Source organism: Balaenoptera musculus, chromosome X (genome assembly GCF_009873245.2).
Source record: "Balaenoptera musculus isolate JJ_BM4_2016_0621 chromosome X, mBalMus1.pri.v3, whole genome shotgun sequence".
Lineage (NCBI taxonomy): Eukaryota > Metazoa > Chordata > Mammalia > Artiodactyla > Balaenopteridae > Balaenoptera > Balaenoptera musculus.
This window is the reverse complement of record NC_045806.1, coordinates 28,229,411-28,257,082: the sequence shown is the minus strand read 5'-3', so window position 1 is coordinate 28,257,082 and position 27,672 is coordinate 28,229,411. Positions and strand designations below refer to the sequence as shown.

Here is a 27,672-nt window from a genome sequence, read left to right as displayed (position 1 = left end):
TCTGTCTTTATTTCTTGGACCCAGAAACATCTACTAAGATAGCTGCTGATGTATTGGCTATTCCCAGTTCACACAAACTCAGTCCACATTTGTATGTGATTGCCTGCCCCCTTAATTAGTGTTGACCGTAGCCTCCCAGCCTTCTCTTTTCCCCTCGACCCCCTTTCGCCTTTTGATACCCTCATTTCTGTTACTGTTACCTGACTTTTAGATAATCTAGACTAGTGTCTAAAAGAGCAGAGTTAAAGGACTTAAGTGGTGAGAAGGCCCCCGCTTTAGCCTTTCTTTCTTCCTATTCCATCAGTCCCAGAGAAATCCATGCTTGAATTCTATGCCTTATTTAGCTGTTAATTGGAATTGCCCTGGAATGCTGGGCTCTCATTTGACTTTGGAATTTTGATGATTCTTTCTTAGGTTCTTTACGAGTAATGTAATCTTGTCTTAACTAGTTTAATTTTTATAAAGAAAGAGAAGAGGTAGAGAAGTTGGTAGAAAAAGAGGAGGAGAGAAGAAATAATAAAGAATAAAAAGACAGATAAACAAATGCATTAGAGGAGTCACTTAAACAGCAACCCAGATATCCTCTGTATGTGACAAGAATTCCATGTATGCTTCAGAGACTGAGCTATCATGTTTCATACTGGGCCCTGAGGAATTCTATTAGAAGTAATAGGAAGAATTTTAGGAAAGAGAAAAAGGTATATGGACTCAATACAAAAAGAGAAAAAAAAAAACAACTGGCAGGAACCTGAGAAGAATGCTTTAGATCTTTTGTTGAAGCAAGGTCTGGTCATCCATAGCTGATTCCTGAAGACCTGTTAGTGTTGAACACTCACCCCACACCTTCTTTCTCCTCCATTGCCTCCCATGTCACCACAGTGCCTTAATCCATTTCTCTCCAATTTGCTGAAGTACCAGAGCCTCAAAATGGATACCCAGTTGTCTTTAGTAAAGAGGTACAGATAGGGGAAAACTAGGAAAGATAGTCTTTGATTTAATTCAGTAACAGAGAGAGAGAGAGATGTTCTTACCATCTTGAGTTAGAACTCTAAAAATACTCCTCATGGAATATCTTTACATGTATTGACTTAGTTATTTGAACTCTATTATAAGTTAGATTTTCTCTAACTTTAAAAGACTTTTAGAAGTCTTTTTAAAAGGTTTGAAGAAAAAGAAAGTTAGGTCAGAACGTATGCTTAGGGATTCTGAAAGATGGCATGACTTATGAAGGATAATATTCTGAAAAGTGCAGTCTCTTGTAAATTAATTTGATTCTCTCAGAGGTTCAGCTTGTCCCTCAGCAATGTCACCACAGGTCAGAAACTTGTCCTTAACTTTAGAGGTTTCTATGATATCAGTACACAGAGAACCCGATTTGTAAGCAGTGATGCCAGTTAACTAATTTTGTTGAGAAATAGCTTGGCTAAAAAACTAAGTTGCATAATTTATGTGGAGTCTTCAGTCATGGAATATATTACCATGCCTCTTTCATTTTTTTCGATGAATACTTGTAATGTTCTTACTATGTCATAGGGATTATGCTGGGTAACAGAGGTGAAACAGTGAACAAAAAGAGAATTTTTTCTACCTTCCTGGGTCAGAAATAAGTAATTTGTGAGCATGTTGCCTTCCTTGGAACCTCAAAACAGTGGTAGCCATTTCTCAGGCTCCCTCTTTGAATTCAAATGCTGATTCCTTGTCACCCGTGGTCACCATGGTAGGCGTGGCAGTTGCTCTCTTGGTACTTGCAGTCTAACAGAGGAAATAAGCACTAATGAAATATTTACAAAAATGAGCAGATATTTAAAATGGACATAACTTATTTCTATGAAGGAAAGGAACAAAGTTTTGTGACAACAGATTAGTCTGACTTAAGCTGAAGCTTGAAGGCATGAAATGATTTCCTAGTAAAGTAATGTTTAAACTATGATCTAAAGGACACATTGGAGGGAACTGTATGAAGTGTGTGTATAAGGGGATTGGTGGAGATACATGCAGTTTCCAGGAAGGGGAAACAGTGTATCAAGTGAGCATAGCACCCTCAAGGGACTGAAAAAGGGCCAGTTTAGCTACAGATTGAGGTTCAGAAGAGTGGTGCTAGCGGAGGCTTGGTGGGTAGCTAGAATTAGTGTGTGATACTAAACTCTACCGTAATTCTTCAGTCAACAAACATGTATTGAGCAGCAGCTGTGTGCCAGGATGGTGGCTGGGACTACCATGGTGGGGATGGGTGGGGGCAACAGTCATGGCACCTACCCTCCTGGACCTGCACTAATTAAATGCAATTAAGTGTAAATTTCTGGCCATGATGAGTTCAATGTGACAGATATATATATTACTAGATGACTCACCTTTCTCTAGAAGGTAAGGAAAGGCCTACCTAAGTGGCCTTAAGTGAGCTCTGAAGATTTAGTGGAAATTAATTAGGCAACAATAAAGAACAGGAAAGTGTTCCAGATAGGAGGACCATATTTATTCATTCATTTGACAAATATGTATTGAGTTCCTACTAGGTGCCAGCCAAAAGTCTAAGCTTTGAGGTTAAATATGGACAAAACATAAATTGTTCCTCTATGAAGCAAGCATCAGAATAAATAAGCAAGCTTTATACTATGAAAAAGGTGCTAAAAACTATAAGGAAAAAATAGACTGGAGACGGAAGCAGTTTTACATGAAGCGGTCAAGGGAAAACTATGTTGAGAAGGTGGCATTTGAGGAAAAACTAAAACAAAATAAGGGAGGTGTTTTGGAGACACACAGGTCCTATCGGCCTTTCGCACTGGAAACTGAAAAAGACTATAGAACATAAAGAAAGCCTGTTGTTCTAGGGAGATAGCTGTTTCTAGTAAAAAAAATAAAAAATAAAAAAGAACCTGGTTAGGCCCATAGCTCTTACAGAAGATGCTCTAATTAAAACATTTTCCAAATAAAAGGTAGAGCTATTAAAATCCCATTTTTAGATATGTTCCTCTATACAAGTTAACACTTGAGAGTCCAACTAGATGTATTAAAGGTGTCTAAGGCCACAGACCCGTGAGAGTTTCTGGCATAGAAAAAGTGTTTGGATTATTTTGTTGAATGATGTTAATCTTAACGTTACTGTCTAAAATTTTGGAGAATTAAAGGTATATCAAAAGAATGGATACATACAAGCATCCTCTTTTGAAGAAGAGTAACCTGGAAAATACAGTTTTAGAGGGGATTATTAAACATAAGGCTGTGCACACATGTATAGTTTCTTACTCATCTGATGAAGTTAATAAACTTTATTGAATAAAGGAATAATTTTCAAAGATTAGAAAGGTCTCTTAAGAGCTAAGATACATTCACTAAAATCAAGACATGAAAACCAACTGGATATCAAATGACATTAAACGATTTGTGCAAATATTATGTGGTATTATCAAGATAAATTCTTTGGTGGCTATATTAAGTTGGTTGACCCAATGGAATGGAATAAATATAAAATGTTTTGATTTCCCTGAAGTATTGTGCAAAGCCTCTCGTGGGATATCTATGGATAAGGTGAGCCTTCTTATTTCTATGTGGGTTGGTGGAGAACATCTGTGTTTTAATATATTCCTTCCTGTTATCTGATTTATGTGCCAGATAATTGGACTGAAAATGACTGGACTCCTTTATTCAACTTTCAGAGTCAGAAAGTTTGGGGACAGGAAGCCATTTGAGGATATAGTTGGGTCACTGTGTAAATTTCACCACCATGTGAGTGGTTAATGGATGAGTTCCTCTCCCAAATGACTAGAAATTTCATAGCAATGTCCTATGAAGTTAGAACGTCACATACAAGTGTCATATACTTGTCTTTCATGTTTTAAATCAGAAAAGGCATATTTACTGTTTGAAATTTTACTGCTTAAAAAAAAGCAGTACGGAGTCCCGGAGCCAGCGAGCCGGGCGCGCAGCTGCCCACTGGCACTGTGCCCGCTGCAGCCGAACCTGGCCCCTGCGGGAGCTTAACAGAGAGCGGGGATCGCGAGCCCCGGCCAGAGTGAGTGTGTGCGGCCGCCGCCGAGTCGGCACCTTGAGAACATGGAGAAATGGATGGAAGATAAGAGCAAAGCGAGACTTAGGCTTAAAAGCAGGTTGCTTGCTGCTTGAGGGCCAAATGCAAGTTTGAACTTTGTTCTCGGAAGACACAAGGGACTCCTTCCTAAGCCTGTAAATAAGCCCTGCCCTTGGTGCCTAAGGAAGGGGTTAGTGAAAGTCAGCCTGAGAGTCAACTAACTGCTGAACAGTTGTCAACAGGAAGACACTGGAACTCATCAAAAAAGATACCCCACATCCAAAGACCAAGGAGAAGTCACAATGAGACGGTAGGAGGGGTGCAATCACAATAAAATCAAATCCTATAAATGCTGGGTGGGTGACTCACAAACTGGAGAACACTTATACCACAGAAGTCCACCCACTGGAGTGAAGGTTCTGAGCACCACATCAGGCTTCCCAACCTGGGGGTCTGGCAATGGGAGGAGGAATTCCCAGAGAATCAAACTTTGAAGGCTAGCGGGATTTGATTGCAGGACTTCGACAGGACTGGGGGAAACAGAGACTCCACTCTTGGAGAACACACAAAAAGTAGTGTTGCACATCAGGACCCAGGGGAAGGAGCAGTGACCCTACAGGAGGCTGATCCAGACCTACCTGCTAGTGTTGGAGGGTCTCCTGCAGAGGCGGGGGGTGGCTGTGTCTCACCATGAGGACAAGGTCACTGGCAGCAGAAGTTCCGGGAAGTACTCCTTGGTGTAAACCCTCCCAGAGTCCGCCATTAGCCCCACCAAAGAGCCCAGGTAGGCTCCAGTGTTGGGTCGCCTCAGGCCAAACAACCAACAGAGAGGGAACCCAGCCCCACCCATCAGCAGACCAGTGGATTAAAGTTTTACTGAGCTCTGCCCACCAGAGCAACAGCCAGCTCTACCCATCACCAGTCCCTCCCATCAGGAAACTTGCTCAAGCCTCTTAGATAGCCTCATCCACCAGAGGGCAGACAGCAGAAGCAAGAAGAACTACAGTTATGCAGCCTGTGGAACAAAAACCACATTCACAGAAATATAGACAAGATGAAAAGGCAGAGGGCTATGTACCAGATAAAGGAACAAGATAAAACCCCAGAAAAACTACTAAATGAAGTGGAGATAGGCAACCTTCCAGAAAAAGAATTCAGAATAATGATAGTGAAGATGATCCAGGACCTCGGAATAAGAATGGAGGCAAAGATCGAGAAGATGCAAGAAATGATTAACAAAGACCTAGAAGAATGAAAGAACAAACAGAGATGACCAATACAATAACTGAAATGAAAACTACACTAGAAGGAATCAATAGCAGAATAACTGAGGCAGAAGAACGGATAAGTGACTTGGAAGACAGAATGGTGGAATTCACTGCTGTGGAACAGACTAAAGAAAAAAGAAGGAAAAAAAATGAAGACAGCCAAAGAGACCTCTGAGACAACATTAAACGCAACAACATTCTCATTATAGGGGTCCCAGAAGGAGAAGAGAGAGAGAGAAAGGACCTGAGAAAATGTTTGAAGAAATTATAGTTGAAAACTTCCCTAATATGGGAAAAGAAATAGCTACCCATAATCCAGGAAGTGCAGAGAGTCCCATACAGGATAAACCCAAGGAGAAACATGCCCAGACACATAGTAATCAAACTGGAAAAAATTAAAGACAAAAATTATTGAAAGCAGCAAGGGAAAATGACAAATAGCATACAAGGCAACTCCCATAGGTTAACAGCTGATTTCTCAGCAGAAACTCTACAAGCCAGAAGGGAGTGGCAGGACATATTCAAAGTGATGAAAGGGAGGAACCTACAACCAAGATTACTCTACCCACCAAGGATCTCATTCAGATTCCATGGAGAAATCAAAAGCTTTACAGACAAGCAAAAGCTAAGAGAATTCAGCACCACCAAACCAGCTCTGCAACAAATGCTAAAGGAACTTCTCTAAGTGGGAAACACAAGAGAAGAAAAGGACCTACAAAAACAAACCCATAATAATTAAGAAAATGGTAATAGGGACACACATATCGATAATTACCTTAAACATGAATGGATTAAATGCTCCAGCCAAAAGACACAGGCTCGCTGAAAACCTGTATATATATGCTGTCTACAAGAGACCCACTTCAGACCTAGGGAAACATACAGACTGAAAGTGAGGGGATGGAAAAAGATATTCCGTGCAAATGGAAATCAAAAGAAAGCTGGAGTAGCTATACTCATATCAGATAAAATAGACTTTAAAATAAAGAATGTTACAAGAGACAAGGAAGGACACTACATAATGATCAAGGGATCAATCCAAGAAGAAGATATAACAATTATAAATATATATGCACCCAACATAGGAGCACCTCAATACATAAGGCAACTGCTAACAGCTATAAAAGAGGAAATTGACAGTAACACAATAAGAGTGGGGGACTTTAACACCTCATTTACACCAATGGATAGATCATCCAAACATAAAATTCATAAGGAAACAGAAGCTTTAAATGACACAATAGACCAGATAGATTTAATTGATATTTATAGGACATTCCATCCAAAAACAGCAGATTACACTTTCTTCTCAAGTGCGCACAGAACATTCTCCAGGATAGATCACATCTTGGGTCACAAATCAAGCCTCAGTAAATTTAAGAAAATTGAAATCATATCAAGCATCTTTTCTGACCACAACGCTATGAGATTAGAAATGAATTACAGGGAAAAAAACAAAAAAAACACAAACACTTGGAGGCTAAACAATACGTTACTAAGTAACCAAGAGATCACTGAAGAAATCAAAGAGGAAATCAAAAAATACCTAGAGACAAATGACAAGGAAAACACGACGATCCAAACCTATGGGATGCAGCAAAAGCAGTTCTAAGAGGGAAGTTTATAGCAATACAAGACTACCTCAAGAAACAAGAAACATCTCAAATAAACAGTCTAACCTTACACCTAAAGGAACTAGAGAAGGAAGAACAAACAAAACCCAAAGTTAGCAGAAGGAAAGAAATCATAAAGACCAGAACAGAAATAAATGAAATAGAAACAGAAAACAATAGCAAAGATCAATAAAACTAAAAGCTGGTTCTTTGAGAAGATAAACAAAATTGATAAACCATTAGCCAGACTCATCAAGAAAAGGGAGAAGGCTCAAATCAACAGAATTAGAAATGAAAAAGGAGAAGTAACAACTGACACTGCAGAAATACAAAGGATCATGAGAGATTACTACACGCAACTGTATGCCAATATAATGGATAACCCGGAAGAAATGGACAAATTCTTAGAAAAGCACAACCTTCTGAGACTGAACCAGGAAGAAATAGAAAATATAAACAGACCAATCACAAGCACTTAAATCGAGACTGTGATTAAAAATCTTCCAACAAACAAAAGCCCAGGACCAGATGGCTTCACAGGCGAATTCTGTCAAACATTTAAAGAAGAGCTAACACCTATCCTTCTCAAACTCTTCCAAAATATAGCAGAGGGAGGAACACTCCAAAACTCATAACACGAGGCCACCATCACCCTGATACCAAAACCAGACAAAGATGTCACAAAGAAAACTACAGGCCAATATCACTGATGAACATAGATGCAAAAATCCTCAACAAAATACTGGCAAACAGAATCCAGCAGCACATTACAAGGATCATACACCATGATCAAGTGGGGTTTATTCCAGGAATGCAAGGATTCTTCAATATATGCAAATCAATCAATGTGATACACCATATTAACAAATTGAAGAATAAAAACCATATGATCATCTTAATAGATGCAGAAAAAGCTTTTGACAAAATTCAACACCCATTTATGATAAAAGCTCTCCAGAAAGTGTGCATAGAGGGAAACTACTTCAACATAATAAAGGCCATATACAACAAATCCACAGCAAACATCATTCTCAAAGATGAAAAACTGAAAGCATTTCCTCTAAGATCAGGAACAAGACAAGGATGTCCTCTCTCACCACTATTATTCAACATAGTTTTGGAAGTTTTAGCCACGGCAGTCAGAGAAGAAAAAGAAATAAAAGGAATACAAATTGGAAAAGAAGAAGTAAAGCTGTCACTGTTTGCAGATGACATGATACTATACATAAAGAATCCTAAGGATGCCATCAGAAAACTACTAGAGCTAATCAATGAATTTGGTACAGTTGCAGGATACAGAATTAATGCACAGAAATCTCTTGCATTCCTATACACTAATGGTGAAAAATCTGAAAGAGAAATTAAGGAAACACTCCCATTTACCCTTGCAACAGAAAGAATAAAATATCTAGGAATAAACCTACCTAGGGAGACAAGAGATCTGTATGCAGAAACCTGTAAGACACTGATGAAAGAAATTAAAAATGATACAAACAGATGGAGAGATATACCATGTTCTTGGATTGGAAGAATCAATATTGTGAAAATGACTATCCTACCCAAAGCAATCTACAGATTCAGTGCAATCCCTATCAAATTACCAAAGGCATTTTTTACAGAACTAGAACAAAAAATCTTAAAATTTGTATGGAGACACAAAAGACACCGAATAGCCAAGGCAGTCTTGAGGGAAAAAAACGGAGCCAGAGGAATCAGACTCCCTGACTGCAGACTATACTACAAAGCTAGTGTAATCAAGATAATGTGGTACTTGCACAAAAACAGAAACATAGATCAATAGAACAGGATAGAAAACCCAGAGATAAACCCATGCACCTATAGTCAACTTATCTATGATAAAGGAGGCAAGGATATACAATGGAGAAAAGACAGTCTCTTCAATAAGTGGTCCTGGGAAAACTGGACAGCTACATGTAAAAGAATGAAATTAGAACACTCCCTAGCACCATGCACAAAAATAGACTCAAAATGGATTAGAGGGGCTTCCCTGGTGGCTCAGTGGTTGAGAGTCTGCCTGCCAATGCAGGGGACGTGGGTTCGAGCCCTGGTCTGGGAGGATCCCACATGCCACGGAGCGGCTGGGCCCGTGAGCCACAACGACTGAGCCTGCGCCTCTGGAGCCTGTGCTCCGCAACAAGAGAGGCCGCGATAGTGAGAGGCCCGCGCACCGCGATGAAGAGTGGCCCCCGGTCGCGGCAACTAGAGAAGGCCCTCACACAGAAACGAAGACCCAACACAGCCAAAAATAAATAAATAAATAAATTTTAAAAAAAAATGGATTAGAGACCTAAATGTAAGACTGGACACTATAAGACTCTTAGAGGAAAACTTAGGAAGAACACTCTTTGACATAAATCACAGCAACATCTCTTTTGACCAACCTCCTAGAGTAATGGAAATAAAAACAAAAATAAACAAATGGGACCTAACGAAATGTAAAAGCTCTTGCACAGCAAAGGAAACCATAAACAAGACGAAAAGACAACCCTCAGAATGGGAGAAAATATTTGCAAATGAATCAATGGACAAATGATTAATCTCTAAAATATATAAACAGCTCATGCAGCTCAATATTAAAAAAAAAAAACCCAATCCAAAAATTAGCAGAAGACCTAAATAGACATTTCTCCAAGGAAGACATACAGATGGTCAAGAAGCACATGAAAAGCTGCTCAACATCACTAATTATTAGAGAAATGCAAATCAAAACTACAATGAGGTATCACCTCACACCAGTTAGAATGGGCATCATCAGAAAATCTACAAAGAACAAATGCCGGAGAGGGTGTGGAGAAAAGGGAACCCTCTTGCACTGTTGGTGGGAATGTAAATTGATGCAGCCACTATGGAGAACAGTATGGAGGTTCCTTAAAAAACTAAAAATAGAACTACCATATGACCCAGCAATCCCACTACTGGGCATATACCCAGAGAAAACCGTAATTCAAAAAGACACATGCACCCCAATGTTCATTGCAGCACTATTTACAATAGCCAGGTCATGGAAGCAACCTAAATGCCCATCGACAGACGAATGGATAAAGAAGATGTGGTACATATATACAATGGAATATTACTCAGCCATAAAAAGAACGAAATTGAGTCATTTGTTGAGACGTGGATGGATCTAGAGACTGTCATACAGAGTAAGTAAGTCAGAAAGAGAAAAACAAATATCGTATATTAACGCATGTATGTGGAACCTAGAAAAATGGTACTGATGAACGGGTTTGCAGGGCAGAAATTGAGACACAGGTGTAGAGAACAGACGTGTGGACACCGGGGGGGGGGGGCAGGGGGGGTGGGGGTGGGGGTGTGATGAATTGGGAGATTGGAATTGACATGTATACACTGATGTGTATAAAATTAATGACTAATAAGAACCTGCTGTATAAAAAAATAAGAAAAGTAAAATTCAAAAATTCAAAAAAAAGCAGTATCTTTAACTTAAATTTTTGATAAGAAAGATCTGAATTCCCATCCATACATGTGAACATAAACCTATATATAAATGTAAGTATATATCCATTTATACAAATGTATGTATATGTACATATATACATCTACATTTTCTCCATACGTATGGATGTATGAGTGTGTATATATATATATATATGTGTGTGTTTGTATATATATATATGTATGTGTATATATATATATATATATATATATATATATATATATATATATATTGGGGGGAGAGAGAGAGAGAGAGAAATAGAGAGAGAGACATCAACCGACCTTACTTGGACACAAATTTAAGATTAAATCAAAGCAAGATGATATAGAGTCTTAGTAAATTAGTGCAATCTTGGATGTGGCACAATGTCCAGATTATAAGGACTAATAATTATGTTCTGTGATAATTTGAATACACTTTTAGTATCTTAGCTGAATTTTTCAGGGATAGTGACATCCTGTAAAGAATGTTTGTAGAACCAGGTGTTACTTAATTTTAAGAAAAACCTAAGTATAGATAAGGGACATGTGAGCAGTTTTATCTTGTTGAAAAAGGAAGACATTTTCTCTGTTTTACTTCAGAAGGTTGTACTATCCAAAACAGGCACAAGTTGATAAGCCTGTATGTCTTCTGCCCATACCTCTTTCCTGAGCGCAATTTCTTCTCTCCCATTTTCTGCTGGATATATACCCCTTAAAGTTCAAAATGCACCTCAAACACAGCAAGGTGAAACTTAACTCACTGTGTCCTACTTCCCTCTAAACTTGCTTCTTTTACTGACTGCCCCATTTTTGTTATTGCACCGCCATTCACCTTGACGCCTGTACCAGAAACCTGGAGGCATTCCAGACACATCCCTTTCCTTTCTCTTGTGAGCCCTCTAATGTAATCACTCACAACATTGCTTAACTGTCTCTCATATTCAGTGTTTCATCCTTGTTCTTGTTACTATTTTCCAAAGTAAAGCCCATATCTTCAACCCCTTGAAGTCCTTGCCTACATTCTTTTCTCGCTTCAATCCAATCTCCACATTGAAGTCAATGCGGAATTTCAAGAGCCTATATAATAGTTTCTCCTCTGCTAAAATCCTAAGTAACTTTCTGTCTTCTAGAGAGTCTCATCACTTAGGCCTACAATTAATAAGTGACCCCCCCCCACCTGTCTCTCAGTACTTATCTCCTATTACACCCCTCATATCCCTCAACCTACATTCTCTTCCTACAAGCTATTTCTGGTCTCTGTCACTGTCTTTGTACATGCTATTCCTGTCACTCAGAATACTCATCTTCATCATGTCTGCTTGGAAAAGTTCTATTTCATGTAGCAAACTCAGTTCAAATTTTCATCTGTAAAGCTGGTCTTTCTATATAGTGATGACCACTCCCTTTTTCGTGCCACCTCTGCACCATGATTATGCCTCTGTTGTTTGGAAGGAAAATAGTCTACTAAAAAGTGATTGTTCAGAAAGGCTATAATGTCACCTCGTCTATCATGGCTTGCAAATGGGATATGGAACTAAAAGTGTTTGTACCTTTGGGATAATTAGGGTAGAAAAAAAGGCTATGAAATGTTAAATCCTATAGAATTAAGAAATAAGGGTTATTTATGAAGAAGAATAAGGATGAAAATATTTTTGATGTCTCTCTTGTTTCTAATTTTATATTTGGTGAATAAAAAGCATGTTTAAAATAAAAATAACTTTAAATGTGGTAGAAATAATTTCACTAAGCCAAGTGTCAACAACCGTTGCCCATGAAGCAGTAATTATAATTATTAGCACTTTTGTGTGCTCATTATTTTCCAAGAATTGTATATAGTTTGTATGTAAAGCTATCTCTATTTCACAAGTGAAAAAGGCTATGCATAATGAAGCTAAATCCAAGTTCATGTAGTTTGTGAGTGGCAGAGCTGGGACTGGTACCCAGATCTGTGTGATACCTCAGCCTGGGCTTTGTCCTAATCTCTCAATTTCATAGGAGAAAATTACTATGTGACCTTGAGAAGATTATTACAGGGGGAATATATATGCAAGTATGTTAGAATGATGATATTGTTTATGAATATTGTGTTAATTCTCATATGATCTAAAGAGAATTCTGGCCCTGTTGGTCTCTGAAAAAAATCTAAACTTTATACTATGGCACAGTTTTTTAAATTGGAGTACTCTGAAAAGTACACAAATCATAATTATAGCTTGAAGATGTCACAAAGGTCGCATACCCAATTGTTGCCACCCAGATAAAAAGGTATTATGTTACCAACAATGAAAAAGCCCATCAGGGGCTTCCCTGGTGGCACAGTGGTTGAGAATCTGCCTGCCAATGCAGGGGACACGGGTTCGAGCCCTGGTCTGGGAAGATCCCACATGCCGCGGAGCAGCTAGGCCTGTGAGCCACAATTACTGAGCATGCGCGTCTGGAGCCTGTGCTCCGCAACAAGAGAGGCCGCGATAATGAGAGGCCCGCGCACCGCGATGAAGAGTGGCCCCCACTTGCCGCAACTAGAGAAAGCCCTCGCACAGAAACGAAGACCCAACACAGCCAAAAATAAATTAAAAAAAAAAAAAAGCCCATCAAGCCCTATCATGGTCATAAACTGGTCCCACCTCCTCAAAGGTAACATCTAACCTGATTTATAATACCTCAGATTAATTTTGCTGTATTTTTAACTTGACGTAAATGGAATTGCATTATATATATATAAATATATATATATATTTATATATATATGTAACTGACTTTTCCCACTCAACATTATGTTTGTGAGATTCATCCATGTTGCATATAGCATTAGTTCATTAATTTTCTTTTTTAATGACTATACCGCAGTTTAATTATGCAATCTACTGTTAAGAAAATGTGGATTGTTTCCAGTTTGGGACCATTACAAATAATTCTTCTTTGAAAATAACTGTACATATCTTTCGGTGAATATTTGTAGGCTTTTATATTGGATATACAGCCAGGATTGGAATCGCTGGATCACTGAGTATATGTATCTTTAGCTTTATAGTTATTACCAAAGAGTTTTCCAAAGTTGATGTATAAATTTATACTCTCATCAGTAGTGAATAAAGGTACAAATTGCTCTGCATCTTCTTCAGTACTTCAAATTGTCAGATTTTTAACTTGAGCCTTTCTGGTGGCTGTATAATGACATTTCTCGTTTTAACTTGCATGTACTGATGACTAATGAGGTGGAACACTTTCACTTGTTTACTGGTTATTTGAAAGATCTCTTTTTGGAAATGCCTATTTTTCTATTGAATTGTCTATATTTCTCTTAGTGATTTGCTGTAGTTATTTCAAAATATATATTCTGGATTGTAGTCCTTTGTTGGTTACCTGTATTACACATTTCCTTTTTTTTTTTTAAATCTAAGTAACTTGCCTTTTTACTCCTTAATGAATTACTACTTTAATAAACAGAAGTTTTAAATTCATTATACCCCACTTCAATATTTTCTGTTACGGTTAGTGTATTTTTGTTCTGAGTTTAAAAGTAACGTTTCCTACTCTACGACCTAGAAGATATTCTCCTGGGTTGCCATATAGTTACTTTATTGTTTGACCTTTCATATTACATTCCATCTCGTATTTATGGTGTGAGAAAGGGATGAATGTCCATTTTTCCTATTTATATTCAATTGAAGTAGCATGATTTATTGCAAACAATGTTCTGCAGTGTCACCTTTAGTCAATTGCCTATACATGCATGGCTCACTTTATGGATTCTAATAAGTTCCTTTTTTTTAAAAGTCATTCAGCCTTCTTTTTATATGTATATTTTATTTATTTATTTATGTATTCATTCATTCATTCATTCATTTATTATTTTTGGCAGCGTTGGGTCTTAGTTGTGGCACGCAGGATCTTTTGTTGCGGTGCAGGCTCTTCGTTGCGGGGTGCGGGCTTCTCTCTAGTTGTGGTGTGTGGGTTTTCTCTCTCTAGCTGTGGCGCATGGGCTCCAGAGTGCGTGGGCTCTGTAGTTGTGGCACACGGGCTTAGTTGCCCTGCAGCATGTGGGATCTTAGTTCCCCGACCAGGGACTGAACCTGCGTCCTCTGCATTGGAAGGCAGATTCTTTAGCACTGGACCACCAGGGAAGTCCCTCTAATAAGTTCTGTTTGTACATTTGCCTATACTTATGTCAATGCCACATTGTCTTAATTGCTATAGATTTATAATGATTTTAATATCTGGTAGTATTGTAAAATAAAAATTGTACCAGATGGTAAAACAGGCAAGAAAAAATTTATTCAAGGCTATTGCAGTTATGGATCAAGACTGTTGCAACAGGGGAGAGAGAATGAACTCAGTTCCACTGAACAAAAGGTGGGAGAATTTGTAAGTGCTGGGATGAGCTAGCATAAAAAGATTGGAGGACATTAAGAGGTTGGATGGTCAATGTGATTATGCTATTTGTGTTTGCTAATTGTCCCTTATCAAAGTTAGGCTACTACCCTCCCACAGAGTGTGGAAGACAGGCCCTATCTTTCTTGATAATTACATTTCCAAGGGATGGCTAACAGGTCCTTGAGAAAGATATTCTTGGGTTGTAGACTATTTACATCTCAAAGGGGCAGATTAAAAAATTTACATGCTCTTTCCAAAGTAAGTGCTCTAAGCAAAGAGAGGTTGGGGCCTATAGTCTAAAGTTTAGGGAAGCTAAGGGGAACACTAAGTATATCTTGGCCCGTGTAAGCCTTCATACTTATTTTCTCCTTTTTAATGGTTATGTTGCTATTTTTATTCATTTGCTTTCCAAATAAATTTTAGAATCAGCTTGTCACCACCCCCTCAAAAAAAAAAAAAACAAACAAGAAAAAAAAGAAAAAACAACTGCTTTGGCTTTAATTGGATTTCACTGAATATATAGATCAATTTGTAGTAAATTAATATCTTTATTATATAAAGTATTTCAGTTCATGAATATGAAATAGTCTTCCATTTATCTAGGTCTTTATTTTCTCTAAATAATGTTTTTGTGGTTTTCACGATAGTGAGTCTTAGACTTTTTATGCGATTTATTACTAGGTTTTTGATAGTTTTGCTCTTGTTGTAAATGGTATCTTTTAAAGTTTTTCAGTTTTTATTTTTTGTTGCTGATATTGAGAAGTACACCTTGATTTTTATTCCTTGGCCTTGTATCCAGAGATCATGCTTAGTTTGCTTATTAACTTGAGTTGTTTATCTGTAGTATCACTCAGATGTACATATCCAGGTGGTTTGTGATTAATGTCAGTTTTATTTCTCCCTTTCCAATCATTCATTTTATTAAATTTTCTTTTATTTTTGTGCTGCATACTCTAGTACAGTGAGATTATTGTTGATATCTGTTTCTCATTTTAGCTCTCGGAGGTGAGGCTTTTAGTAAATCACCTGTAAAGTATGATATTTCCTGTAGGCTTGTTGTAGATGCTTTTTATTCCTGGTGTTCTAAGAGGTTTTGTTATTACTGGGTGCTCAATTTTATTAAACTTTTTTTTCGGGATAACTTGAGACAATCATATTAGCTTTCTCCCTTATTCTGTTAATATGTAAAATCACATTGCTTCATTTTCTAATGTTAAATAGCCTTGCATTTCTGAGATAAACCAAACATGGATGATATGTATAACCCTTTTAATTTATTGCTAGATTTTTTTTGCTACCATTTGTTAACATTTGATTTAGAGTTTTTCCATTGTGTCCATGAAAGAGATTGGCCTATTTTCCATTCTTATGATATGCTTGCTGGGTTTAAGTACCTGATTATGCAGGCTTGGAAGCTTGCCATTCATGCCTGGAATTTTTTTTATGGGGGAAGTTTTAAATGAGAATTTAATATATTTAATAGACATAAGACTTTCTATTTTTGATTTCCATTTTTAAAAATATTTTACCTCCATTTTCCAGATTTTCCCTTTTTGTCAGGTTGAATAGTTTTTGTCTTTCTAGGAATTTGTCTACTGAGGACACGGGGAGGGGGAAGAGTAAGTTGGGACAAAGTGAGAGAGTAGCATGGACATATATACACTACCAAATGTAAAATAGCTAGTGGGAAGCAGCCGCATAGCACAGGGAGGTCAGCTCGGTGATTCGTGACCACCTGGAGGGATGGAATAGGGAGGGTGGGAGGGAGGGAGATGCAAGAGGGAAGAGATATGGGGACATATGTATATGTATAGCTGATTCACTTTCTTATAAAGCAGAAACTAACACACCATTGTAAAGCAATTATACTCCAATAAAGATGTTTAAAAAAATAATAAATAAAATAAAATAAAATTACAAATATATTCATATTCAGTCCACATGGTATTTAATAATATATTTATTATTGAAATTTAGGAAATGTGATATAAAACTATGAATTTCTAACCTCTTTGGGAAAAGCAAGTGATTCGATGATCCTAGGTCTGTTTTCCTGAATATTAACCTCAGTAGGAATTGAATAGCTCTGCCTACTTTACCATGAGCTCTCCATTTAGCTACAATCCCCATCACTTTCCCATCCTCTTACACCTAGATTATTTTGTGCATTTTATTATGTATACACATTGGAATGTGTGATTTCTTATAGATGGAATATTTCAATGCCAAGAGTTAAAATGGAACATAGAGGGATACGTTTTCCACTTACTTGGTTATAAACAAGGCACGTGATGGAAAACGTTCCTGGTTTAAAAATGCAAAAGTATAAGATTTTCAACTGTTGTACAAAACATAAGCCTTATTAGACTATAGGTAAAATACAGAAACCTAGTAAAATTAATATCATGCTGAAATGTTTCAGTGTATTCTGTATTAAAAGTCTTTTATGCTGTAGATTTATCACATCTGGAAACAAAAGCTGATTTTCCAGGAACTGAGTTCTAAATCCTTACCATTTACTAGCACGTCAATAATTCATCACAGTTTTCAGAACAATTTCATATTTGTTGACTTGACCCTAGCAGTGACCTGGCTAGGAGGGTATGAAGCAGGTACTGTTATATCCATGTCACTAGTGGCACAGCTAAACCATGGCAAGATTAAGAGTTGGCTGACAGATATTACCAAGTTGGGCAACAGTTGAGCTGGGACAAGAATTCAGGCTGTCTGTACTTTAAACCTAGTGGTGTGTAGCAGGTTAGTAGATTCAGAGATTCTGCTATATAGCTAATGCCCAATTTAAGTATAGAATTTGAGGTAGAGGGTACAGGAATTCACATGTGACTCTCATCTCCTATGGGTCTTTAAATTCACCACAAATAGCCATGCCATTACCATAAAATACTGGTAGACAGGTATTTAATGAAGAAGAAAGGGAAATAAAGGGGGGTTTTAAAACACTACTTGGGAGAAAAGCCCTGTATTGATAGCTACAGTGGTGGTATTCAGCTTTGAGACATTCATATACTATGTGAAATGCATGTATTACTACATGAGACATTAAGCACAAGGGTAAGGGGGGGCCCTCCTCAAGAAGTTCAGAGACTTGGAGGCATAAAACAATAATGAACAGTAAAACCTCAAGCTACCAAGGAATGCCTGGGAATGTGATGAATGCTGGAAAGAACTCTGTCATGCTTGGAATGCTCCTTAGGACTCCTGCTCTTTATTTTCTGGTATCCCAATTGAACAGACTGGTGGGAGCTGGAGAGTATAGAGTTTATTAAGCTGCCACAGAACATTAAATAATAGCCTGCAAATAATAACAGCAACAACAACAATAGGGCCTTCCCAGATTTATTCATTAGTACTTTATAAACTCATAAAAATAAATAATATATGGAACTGATTCTCATAGCACAGAAGAAGATGCTTCTTCAAGTTAAAAATCTCACTATGCTTTTAGCATGATCGCTAAGGCAGAATTTCATGAAGGAATCAGACAGTCATATTTACCTTTTAAAAATAAGTCCTTGCAAAGAGCACATGTTCTTGATTTAGAAGTGTAAGTATTTTTGATTTTTAAAACACATTTTAAACAAATATGCAGTTAAAATGTCAAAAATGTTTTTAGATCAAATTGTAACAGGAGGCTTCAAATCTTTGTCAAGTAGGTTAGATAAAATATTTAGTTAAATCTAGTGAAGCTCCTGCTAAAATTAAATATGAAAAGACTCAAAAGGGATTCAGCATCTGTATATCTCACTGTATGTTTTGTAGCACAAATCACAAGGCATATATATATATATATATATATATTTTATGTTGAATGCTCTATTGAGTGAATGGCATCCTGAAAGAGCATGGACCTGTAGCCAGACAGATCTGAGGTCAAATCCCAGATACTCAATCCTTTGTCCTCTCTGGCTTTAGATAAGTTACTTAACCCATCTGAGTGTCAGTTTCCTCATCTGTAAACTGCACCATTAGAAGTGACAGGAGTTCCTTGAATTCAGTCAGGAGTTATTACAAGATCATTTAAACAGAAGTAAAAATGATATTTTCAGAGAAACCTCCAATAAGTGTTTCCTAATACATCACAAGATGTTTTTCCACCCTGGACCATACGTTAGACAGTGAAGCTTTAAGACACGCGATTTTATAGTATACTGCTTCAGTTAGCAGTTTGTAAAAAGCATGTAAAAACAAGTTTAGCCAAATCATAGACTTGGCTAAACATTAGTCAGTAATACTCTGCCCCATTTCTAGCCTCATAATGGGTGCTTTATTTCTTTCAACACGTTATTTGATGTTATTTCCATTTCACCGTCAGTAAGATGAAGTTGCTAATCCTTTTTAACTGTATAGTTGTTTATAAAGTAAGAAAGAAAGAGCAAGAAATAAATTATTTTTCAGATGGCTCATTACACATAAAATTCATTTAGCTGAGGAGTACATTTCAGGGTCTGAAACTACAATAAAAGGAGATGGGTTGCTTGCTGCCTGCTGCCTCCCTCTCTTATAAATCTCAGTTGCTGCTGCATTGTGTGGTCCATGGCACATAATTGTTTCTTCCTTAGTGGGCATACTCTTGGGGACACTTTGTCTCTTAATGCCAATCTTGCTGGGTGCAGTTTAGCTTTCACTTTCTATCACTGGCTTCAATAAATTCAAGGGTCAAGGTACTTAAGTTTTACCTCTCAGGCTTGTCAAATTTTCCTTACTTGCTTTTATCCAAATGTTCTTTTGATAGCCATTTCTCACTTTTGCTTTGAAAAACCAACTCAACCAAACAAATGAATTCAGATGAGAAATGTCCTTGGCATGTATAACAATATGAGATGTGAATTAAATGGGAGGGAAAAATCCTCCCCATTGCGGATGTGAGCCTAGATGATAATGGAGTTGTGATTTAGTCCATGAAAATGTGTTAGAGTAAGTGAACTGACCTTTCGCTTCTCTTACTGCTGAGACAAAATGAGGACATAAATACAAATTAATTTCTTCTTATCACTTCATGAGACATTATAATTCATTTTTCATTTATGTGCATAATGCTTACCTAGCTTACAAAAATATGCATTATTCCGAAAAGCTCAAGGGATTCATATACTTAAATGGAAACTCAGAGAAAGACTGATTTTTTTTCTCTAGAGAAGAGGTTTCTAATCCTAATATAGTGATTTTAAAAAAGTTTTTTGGCTTCCTGTCAATTCCATTTGATCCAGTCTCTTGTACTTGTCTAACAGTGTGGTTACATCCATTGAGGCAGTGATAGGAACTAGCATCTCTGAGTGATTATAAAAGCTGACTGATAATCCAACAATTGCTTAGCTCCATCCTTTGTAATTCAAATTAAGGCCAGCATTTCTAAGCAATAAACAGATAAATCTATAAATTCAAGCACTGTGTACATCTATTTATATTTGTGCATATGGCATTGCAAAAATCTACCTGTGGGCAGACATGTACAGCATACGAGCAAGCGATTTCTAATTCGGTTATCTAATTTCACTGAGACCAGTAAAAAGAACCATGCCTACATTGTAACAGAAGAGACTTAGATTCAGTTCATTGAGATTGTTCTGAGAGTAAGATAGATTTAGGCAGTAGAATGTGTTACTGAAGGATATGTATGCTCTCTTGTGTGGGAAATATTTAAAAAAGAATATACTGGAATTCTAAACGTCTATCTGTAAAGATTTAATAAGTACTTTTCTAGAGTGAGTAAAATAGTTCACCTTGGTGGTTCATAGAAGGTTCGATATAAATACTATGATCAAGCAAAATGTAAATAAATAACCACCGACACTTGTATAACTCATTTCAAATTAAAACTGCTTTTCAATACATGATCTTGTTTAATATTTGAAGCAATTCTTTAAGTGGTTGGTATGATTATTTTCTTTTTTTTTTTTTTTTTAAATTTATTTATTTATTTATTTATTTTTGGCTGTGTTGGGTCTTCGTTTCTGTGCGGGGGCTTTCTCTAGTTGCGGCAAGCGGGGGCCACTCTTCATCGTGGTGTGCGGGCCTCTCACTATCGCGGCCTCTCTTGTTGCGGAGCACAGGCTCCAGACGCGCAGGCTCAGTAGTTGTGGCTCACGGGCCCAGTTGCTCCATGGCATGTGGGATCTTCCCAGACCAGGGCTCGAACCCGTGTCCCCTGCATTGGCAGGCAGATTCTCAACCACTGTGCCACCAGGGAAGCCCAGTATGATTAATTTCTTTGAGAGACATTAAATTATTTAGCCATAAATTTCTTGAAAAAGTCACTTGATTTCATTGAGCAGGGAGAGATAAAGAATTGCTGGTATTATTACAAGAAGTTATGGATTTAAAACGTTTTCGTAATTTGAAAAGACATACACACATTGGTAATCCAAGCAATTGATTGACCTAAGACTTGAATCCAAGTGGTTTGGCTCTAGATATTTTTATCTTCCCCACATAAGATACAAAATCACTAAGTGATAGCATATTTGTATTTGAGAAGTTGTCACAATACATTATTAAAACTCTGCTCCATTTGAACAATTTAAATTCATTTTACTCTAGTAATTGAAATGTATTCTCTAGAATTTTCCCACTGTAATATGTACATCTTTACTTGTAACAACTTTAGTTTTGTGGGACATTTTGCAGTGCTATGGAATCAACCTCTCTTAAATTTGTCTTATGTAGTTTGTTAGCTGTGCCATGACAAAATGCCAGAGATTGGGTGCCCTAAACAACAGAAATATATTTTCTCACAGTTCTGGAGTCTAGAAGTCCAAGATCAAAGTATTGGCAGGTTTGGTTTCTTGAGGCCTCTCTCCTTGGCTTGCGGACGGCGGCCTTCTCATTGTCCGCACATGGTCTCTCCTCTGTGCTCACACATCCCTAGTGTCTTTCTGTGTATCTAGATTTCCTCTTCTTATAAGGACATTTGTCAGACTGAATTAGAGCCCACCCTAACAGCCTCATTTTAACTTAAAAGCCCTATTTAAAGGCCCTGCCTATCAAGGTCCTGTCTTCTAATACAGTCACATGCTGGGATAGAGGGCAATAGGGCTTTAACATATGAATTTTAGGCAGACACAATTCAGTCCATAACATCTTTATTCTGTTAATTTTGGGCACATAGTTTATGTTCAATAAATATTTGTTGCTTAAATAAATTCATGATTGGTGAATGAATGAATTGGAGCTTATAATTAACTATTAGTTAAATTAAATAGACTGAATTATAAACCTGCTTCAGTGAATTTTCAGTTACCTATTATGATTATTTGAATACAAAGGCCACTTTTAATACTAATCTTTTTTTCTTCCTTTTTTATTGAAGTATAGTTGATGTACAATACTATGTAAGTTACAGTTGTACAGTATAGTGATTCACAATTTTAAAGGTTATACTCCATTTATATTTATTATAAAGTACTGGCTATATTCCCTGTTTTGTACAATATATCCTTGTAGCTTATTTTATACCTAATAGTTTGTACCTCTTAATCCCCTACCCCTATAATGCCCCTCCCCTCTCCCCACTGGTAAACACTTGTTTGTTCTCTATATCTATGAGTCTGCGTCTTTTTTGTTATATTCACTAGTTTTATGTATTTTTCAGAGTACACATATAAGTGATATCATACAGTATTTGTCTTTCTCTGACTTATTTCATTTAGCATAATGCCCTCCAGGCCCATCCATGTTGTTGCAAATGGCAGAATTTCATTATCTATTCATCTGTTGATGGAAATAATACTCTTAAAATAGTTGTTTTAACTAGGTTGACTCTGTACCTAAAATAATATTTATTATTGTTTTTTATAACTCATTCATATAGTGAAAAAAACTGTAGTATATCACAATATATTTTGGAATTTCTATAAATTTAATCTTAAGCAATCTAGTATAGAGGTCTTTATGTGGATTTGTTTTATATGATGTCCTACTAAAATTAATAAATAATAATCATCCATCTATGAGATTACAAACCTAAGATGCTACTTCAGTGGACAGTACCTTTGTGTGTCTTGTAGCACTAGAGAGAAGATGTTATACCTATTTGGACGCCTTAGTTGATTTTCTTTCATTTATGAAGGTGGTGCTACCTACAGTTTGAGTTTATCTCTTACCCCCTTGACACCCATCTCCCCTGAGGTTGGAGCCCTGCAATAAACATCCCACAATTTAACCTTTTATATCTGCATCATAAAATCAGGCAGATGGTGTAGTTTATGGCTAAGGAGTGAGATTTTCTCTCTTTGAAGCTAGTTTTTTCACAACTAATCCATTAACAGGTATGTTACATGCCATTTTATCTGATGCATCCTGACATGGTAACTAGGAAGTTCACTAAAAGAACTCCTAATATGTTTTAGGAAAAAAATCCCAAATGTTTGATTGTAATAATTAAATGGCTAATATTGAATTCATTGAGTTACGTTAGCACATTACCTGTGGGTATCTTGCATCACTGTTCCAGTGCTATGGCTTCTGCCATAACTAACGTAATTCAAAAGGAATAGAGTAGAGAATGAAACTATAAAAAATACAAAAATCAGTTACGTTATGCTGAAAGCAATAACATTTTTATTGACATTTCTGAAGAAAAATTGAAAACTCACCTGTGACTCGGCTGCATATGAGTCCATGATCATTTTAATATTGTAGTAAAATGTTTATTGCCTACTCCTTACCCATGTATGAGACTCCCTTTTTGAAAAGATGGTAGATTAAACACATTTTTTAAAAAAATTAGGTAGGTCTCTGAATTAATTAGGAATAGATGGATTTTGCCATGATGCTAATAACACATGTATTATTTGAATCATATATCAAAATTTTCTAGGTGGATCAATCCAAACATGTAGCATCAAGTAAGGTAGAAATTATGATCAGGCTTATCTTAGATACTTGAGTATATTTGTAAAAAATATGAGTTACAAACATTTTTTCTAGCTCTAATTCTATACAAAATAAGACATCCATATTTTGAGATACTTCTAGGTCTAGAGATCCAATATCTATGGGAAAATAATTCTATTATTTATGAGAAAGTCAAAAAAGTTGAAATTTTTGGCTCTGAAGTACATCCTAATGGAGTTGAAATTAATGATATATTTCTTTTCTTAAAACACTCCCTTTACACAGAAATAATCACAACATATTTTTTCCATCTAAAAACCATTGGTGCTTGGTTTATATTACATATTAAAACAGTGTGTGCATATAGATATTAGTGACATGCTAAAGATAGGATAACTATTACTCAGGAAATATTACAGTTTTCTCACTAGAATAGTTTAGAGAAATAGTGAATTTAAATACTTTGTAATAATAATCCAGTTAACTTTAAAAATTCACATGTGGGTATGATGTTAAGTCACTACTAATTTTCTTCTACAATCAGGACATTAAGCAATTCAAATTATACAAGATTGCTTCAAATGAGAGTCTTTTTTCGGCATCTTATTTAGTAGTCAGACTTTTATTCTTTGGGATGTATTTTCAGACCTAAGAGAGATACACATTTTACATATTATCAATGAAAAATCCTCTTTAATTCTACATTTATATTTTTGCTTGCATTTACTGTGGAGACATTTCAAATAGTGGTGTAATATTTGCCTCAGACTTCTGGTAAGTATCTTTGCTTTTCAATGTAAGGTGAAAGAAAGAGTGAACTAATCTAACGACAAATGAAAGGCACAATGCTTATCTAATTATAAGCAGAAGCTGGCAGGGTGTTCTTTACAACTCCTGGTATAAATAGGGGGCTCAAAGTTAGATACTTTTATAAATCATTCATGCCATTTTTAATAAAATTCAGTTAACAATTAATTGTTTGCTGATGTTGTGGTGGGTTTTCTCTTCCCCAGGTACTGGGAGATCGGTGGGCAAACATCTGTAGGTGGACAGAAGATCGCTGGGTTCTTTTACAAGACATTCTTCTAAAATGGCAACGTTTTACTGAAGAACAGGTGACTCATGTGGGGGATATTATATCAGTGAAAGACATGGAGAGATATTAAATGGATAAATGAAAAAATATAATGATGTACTTTAATAATTATTGTTTTTCTCTTTTGGAATTATTTGATTTCTTTCAGTGCCTTTTTAGTGCATGGCTTTCAGAAAAAGAAGATGCAGTGAATAAGATTCACACAACTGGCTTTAAGGAGCAAAGTGAAATGTTATCAAGTCTTCAAAAACTGGCTGTATGTATTTTTTAGCTTTCAATAGTCTTTAAAAAAAAAACCCAATAGCTTATACTAACATCATTATTTGGTCTTTCTATTCTTTCAGATCTTAAATGAAATATTCATTGTTCTTGCTTAGATCAGTCTATTCAATTATACCATATTGTTACTTTTCTTAATTAAAATAGGGAAAGGTATAATGTTGTAGTGAGCTGGGGCTGCTGTCCTCACATAGTGGGAAGAGAAACTCTAGTGTCTCTGCCTCTTCTTCTAAGGCCATGAATCCCAGCATGGGAGCTTCACCATCATAACCTCATCTAAATCTAATTACCTCCCGAAGGAAGGCCCAATGTCCTAATACCATGGGGGGTAGGATTTCAACATACAAATTTTGTGGAGACACAATCATTTAGTCCATATCATTACACCCCTGGACTCCCAAAATTCATGTCTTTTTCACATGCAAAATAAATTCATTCCATACGAATAGCCCCAAAAGTCTTAACTGGTTCCAACATCATCTCTACAGTGTACAGTGTAAAGTCCAAAGTCTCATCATCATCTAAATCAGATATGAATAAGACTCCAGGTATAATTCATCCTGAGGCCGAGTTGTCCAACAGTGAACCTGTGAAACCAGACTAGTTATGTGCTTCCAAAATACAGTGGTGTGACAGGTATAGGATAGGCATTCCCATTCTAAAAGGGGGAAATAGGAAAGAAGGAAGGGGTGATGGGCCCTAAATAAGTCTAAAGCATAGTAAGAACAATTCCATTAGATCTTAAGGTATGAGAATAACCTGCTTTAGAATGATGCTCTGCGCTGCAGGACCACTGGAGTGGCAACATCACCCCCAGGATTCCGCAAGGTGACCTTGCCTCTTCAGCTTCACAGGGCACTTCCTGCCCCCATGGCTCTCTGCAGCAGCCCCACCCACAGGACTCCCTGTGGTGGCTGCTCCTGAGGCACTGGGTGGGGGCATTCCAAACTTGAGAGGTGGCCCCACCCTTTGAAGCCCAGGAGGAACTAGCCTGGCCTCCTGCGCCTGTGGTGGGGGTGGCAGCTCTGATGATCTCTGAATCACCTATACCGTTCTTCCCTCTTCTTGAGGAATAGCACATGTTCACAGCCTTCCTTCAATCCATCCAGTTTTCTTTGTTTCCATTAGTCCCAGCTGGCAGTTTCTGCTGGTATAATCCCATCTGTATCCCGAGCTTCTGATGAGATGGCTGATTAGGTCTCTGGTTCACACCCACACTAATCTCCTTATCAAATGGTGAATCAACCACACCCTTACTGTTCTCTTCTGAACTGTGCTTTCTCATTTTTTGTAATATGTATAGGCTGAGAATTTTCCAAATCCACGAGTTCTGGTTCCTTTTTGCTTAACAGTTCCTTCTTCAATCAGTTTCTCTCTTCTTGCATTTTACCATAAGCATTCAGGAGAAACCATGCTGTTCCTTCCGCACTTGGCTTAGATATCTCCTAAAGACATCAAATTTCTTAGGTAAATATTCAATTTCATCACTTACAAGGTCTACCTTCCCCAAAACGCTGGAACACAGTTCAGTCAAGTTCTTTGCCACTTTATAACAAGGATCGTCTCCTTTGTCCGATATGTTCCTTATTCCCATCTGAGACTTCATCAGAATGGCCTTTACCATCCATATTTATACCAACATTCTGTTCATGATTATTTCTGTATTCTCTACAAAGATGGAGACTTTCTCTCCAGCTCTTCTCTTTTCTGAGTCCTCACCAGAATTACCCTTTAGAGTATCTTCATGGCAATCTTGGCTTTTTCTAACATGCACCTCAAAACTTTTCCAGCCTCTACCCATTAACCAGTCCAAAGCTGTTTCTGCATTTTCAGGTATTTGTTACAAGAGCGCACCAGTTCTTGGTCCCAGTTCCTGTCTTAGTCTGCTTGGGCTGCTATGACAAAATGCCACAGACTGGTGGCTTAACAGTAGATATTTATTTCTTACAGTGCTGGAAGCTGGGAGGCACAAGATCAAGGTGCTGGAAGATTTGGTTCTTGGTGAGGGCCCTCTTCCTGGCTTCCAGACAGCACCTTCTTGCTGTATCCTCACATAGCGAGATAGAGGAAGCTCTGGTGTTGCTTCCTCTTTTTATAAGGGCACTAATCCTAGCATGAGGGCCTTACTCTCATGACCTCATCTAAGCCTAATTATCTCCCAAAAGCTCCGCCTCCTAATATCACATTGGGAGGTTAGGCCTTCAAACTATCAATTTTGGAGGGATAGAAACATTAATTTCATAATATATAGGTAAAGTTTCAACTTTGTTTTTTGAAACAGAATTGTACTCTTGAAAAAGTATAGCATACCTGGAATAAGATTTCATTAAAAATTAAAAGGTAGCACTAGGAAGTACCTGTGAATGTTCCATAAAGTTCTGAACAGTATAATTCTAAAGTAAACTTAAGTTTAGTAAGTCTAATGAGTCTAAAGTAAACTTAAGTAGATTCTCTGAGAAATACAAAGAGAAGCACAAGAGATGATTATGCTCACATAGAAGGGGCTTATTCCCTAGTTTGGGAAACAAGAAAAACATTAAAGCAAACCAAATGGCATTGATTATAGTGCCTGTGTTGTGTGTTTTGAGGAATTAATGAACTTTGGCAATAAGAAGACAGCAGGCTTCACTGAGACATTTCAGTTTGAGTTGAAGCTTACGGGATTAAAAAAGATCTCCAAAGCTTCTCTTCCACTTTGAATTT

General features: G+C 37.1%; 1 protein-coding gene and 1 long non-coding RNA gene across 2 annotated transcripts in view; both read left to right on the top strand.

Moving 5' to 3' along the window:
• Window positions 1-27,672, top strand: part of LOC118889001 (dystrophin) — a 1,535,792-nt gene that overhangs the window by 233,326 nt on the left and 1,274,794 nt on the right. Inside the window, exons 10-11 of the mRNA XM_036840547.1 lie at window positions 24,608-24,709; window positions 24,839-24,946. Of these exons, the coding sequence (XP_036696442.1) occupies window positions 24,608-24,709; window positions 24,839-24,946 (210 nt within the window). The remainder of the gene's footprint in view (window positions 1-24,607; window positions 24,710-24,838; window positions 24,947-27,672) is intronic.
• LOC118888807 lies at window positions 1,649-14,852 on the top strand. The gene is made up of 3 exons (XR_005018369.1): window positions 1,649-1,723; window positions 4,332-4,334; window positions 14,841-14,852. It is a non-coding gene; the product is annotated as an uncharacterized LOC118888807 (long non-coding RNA).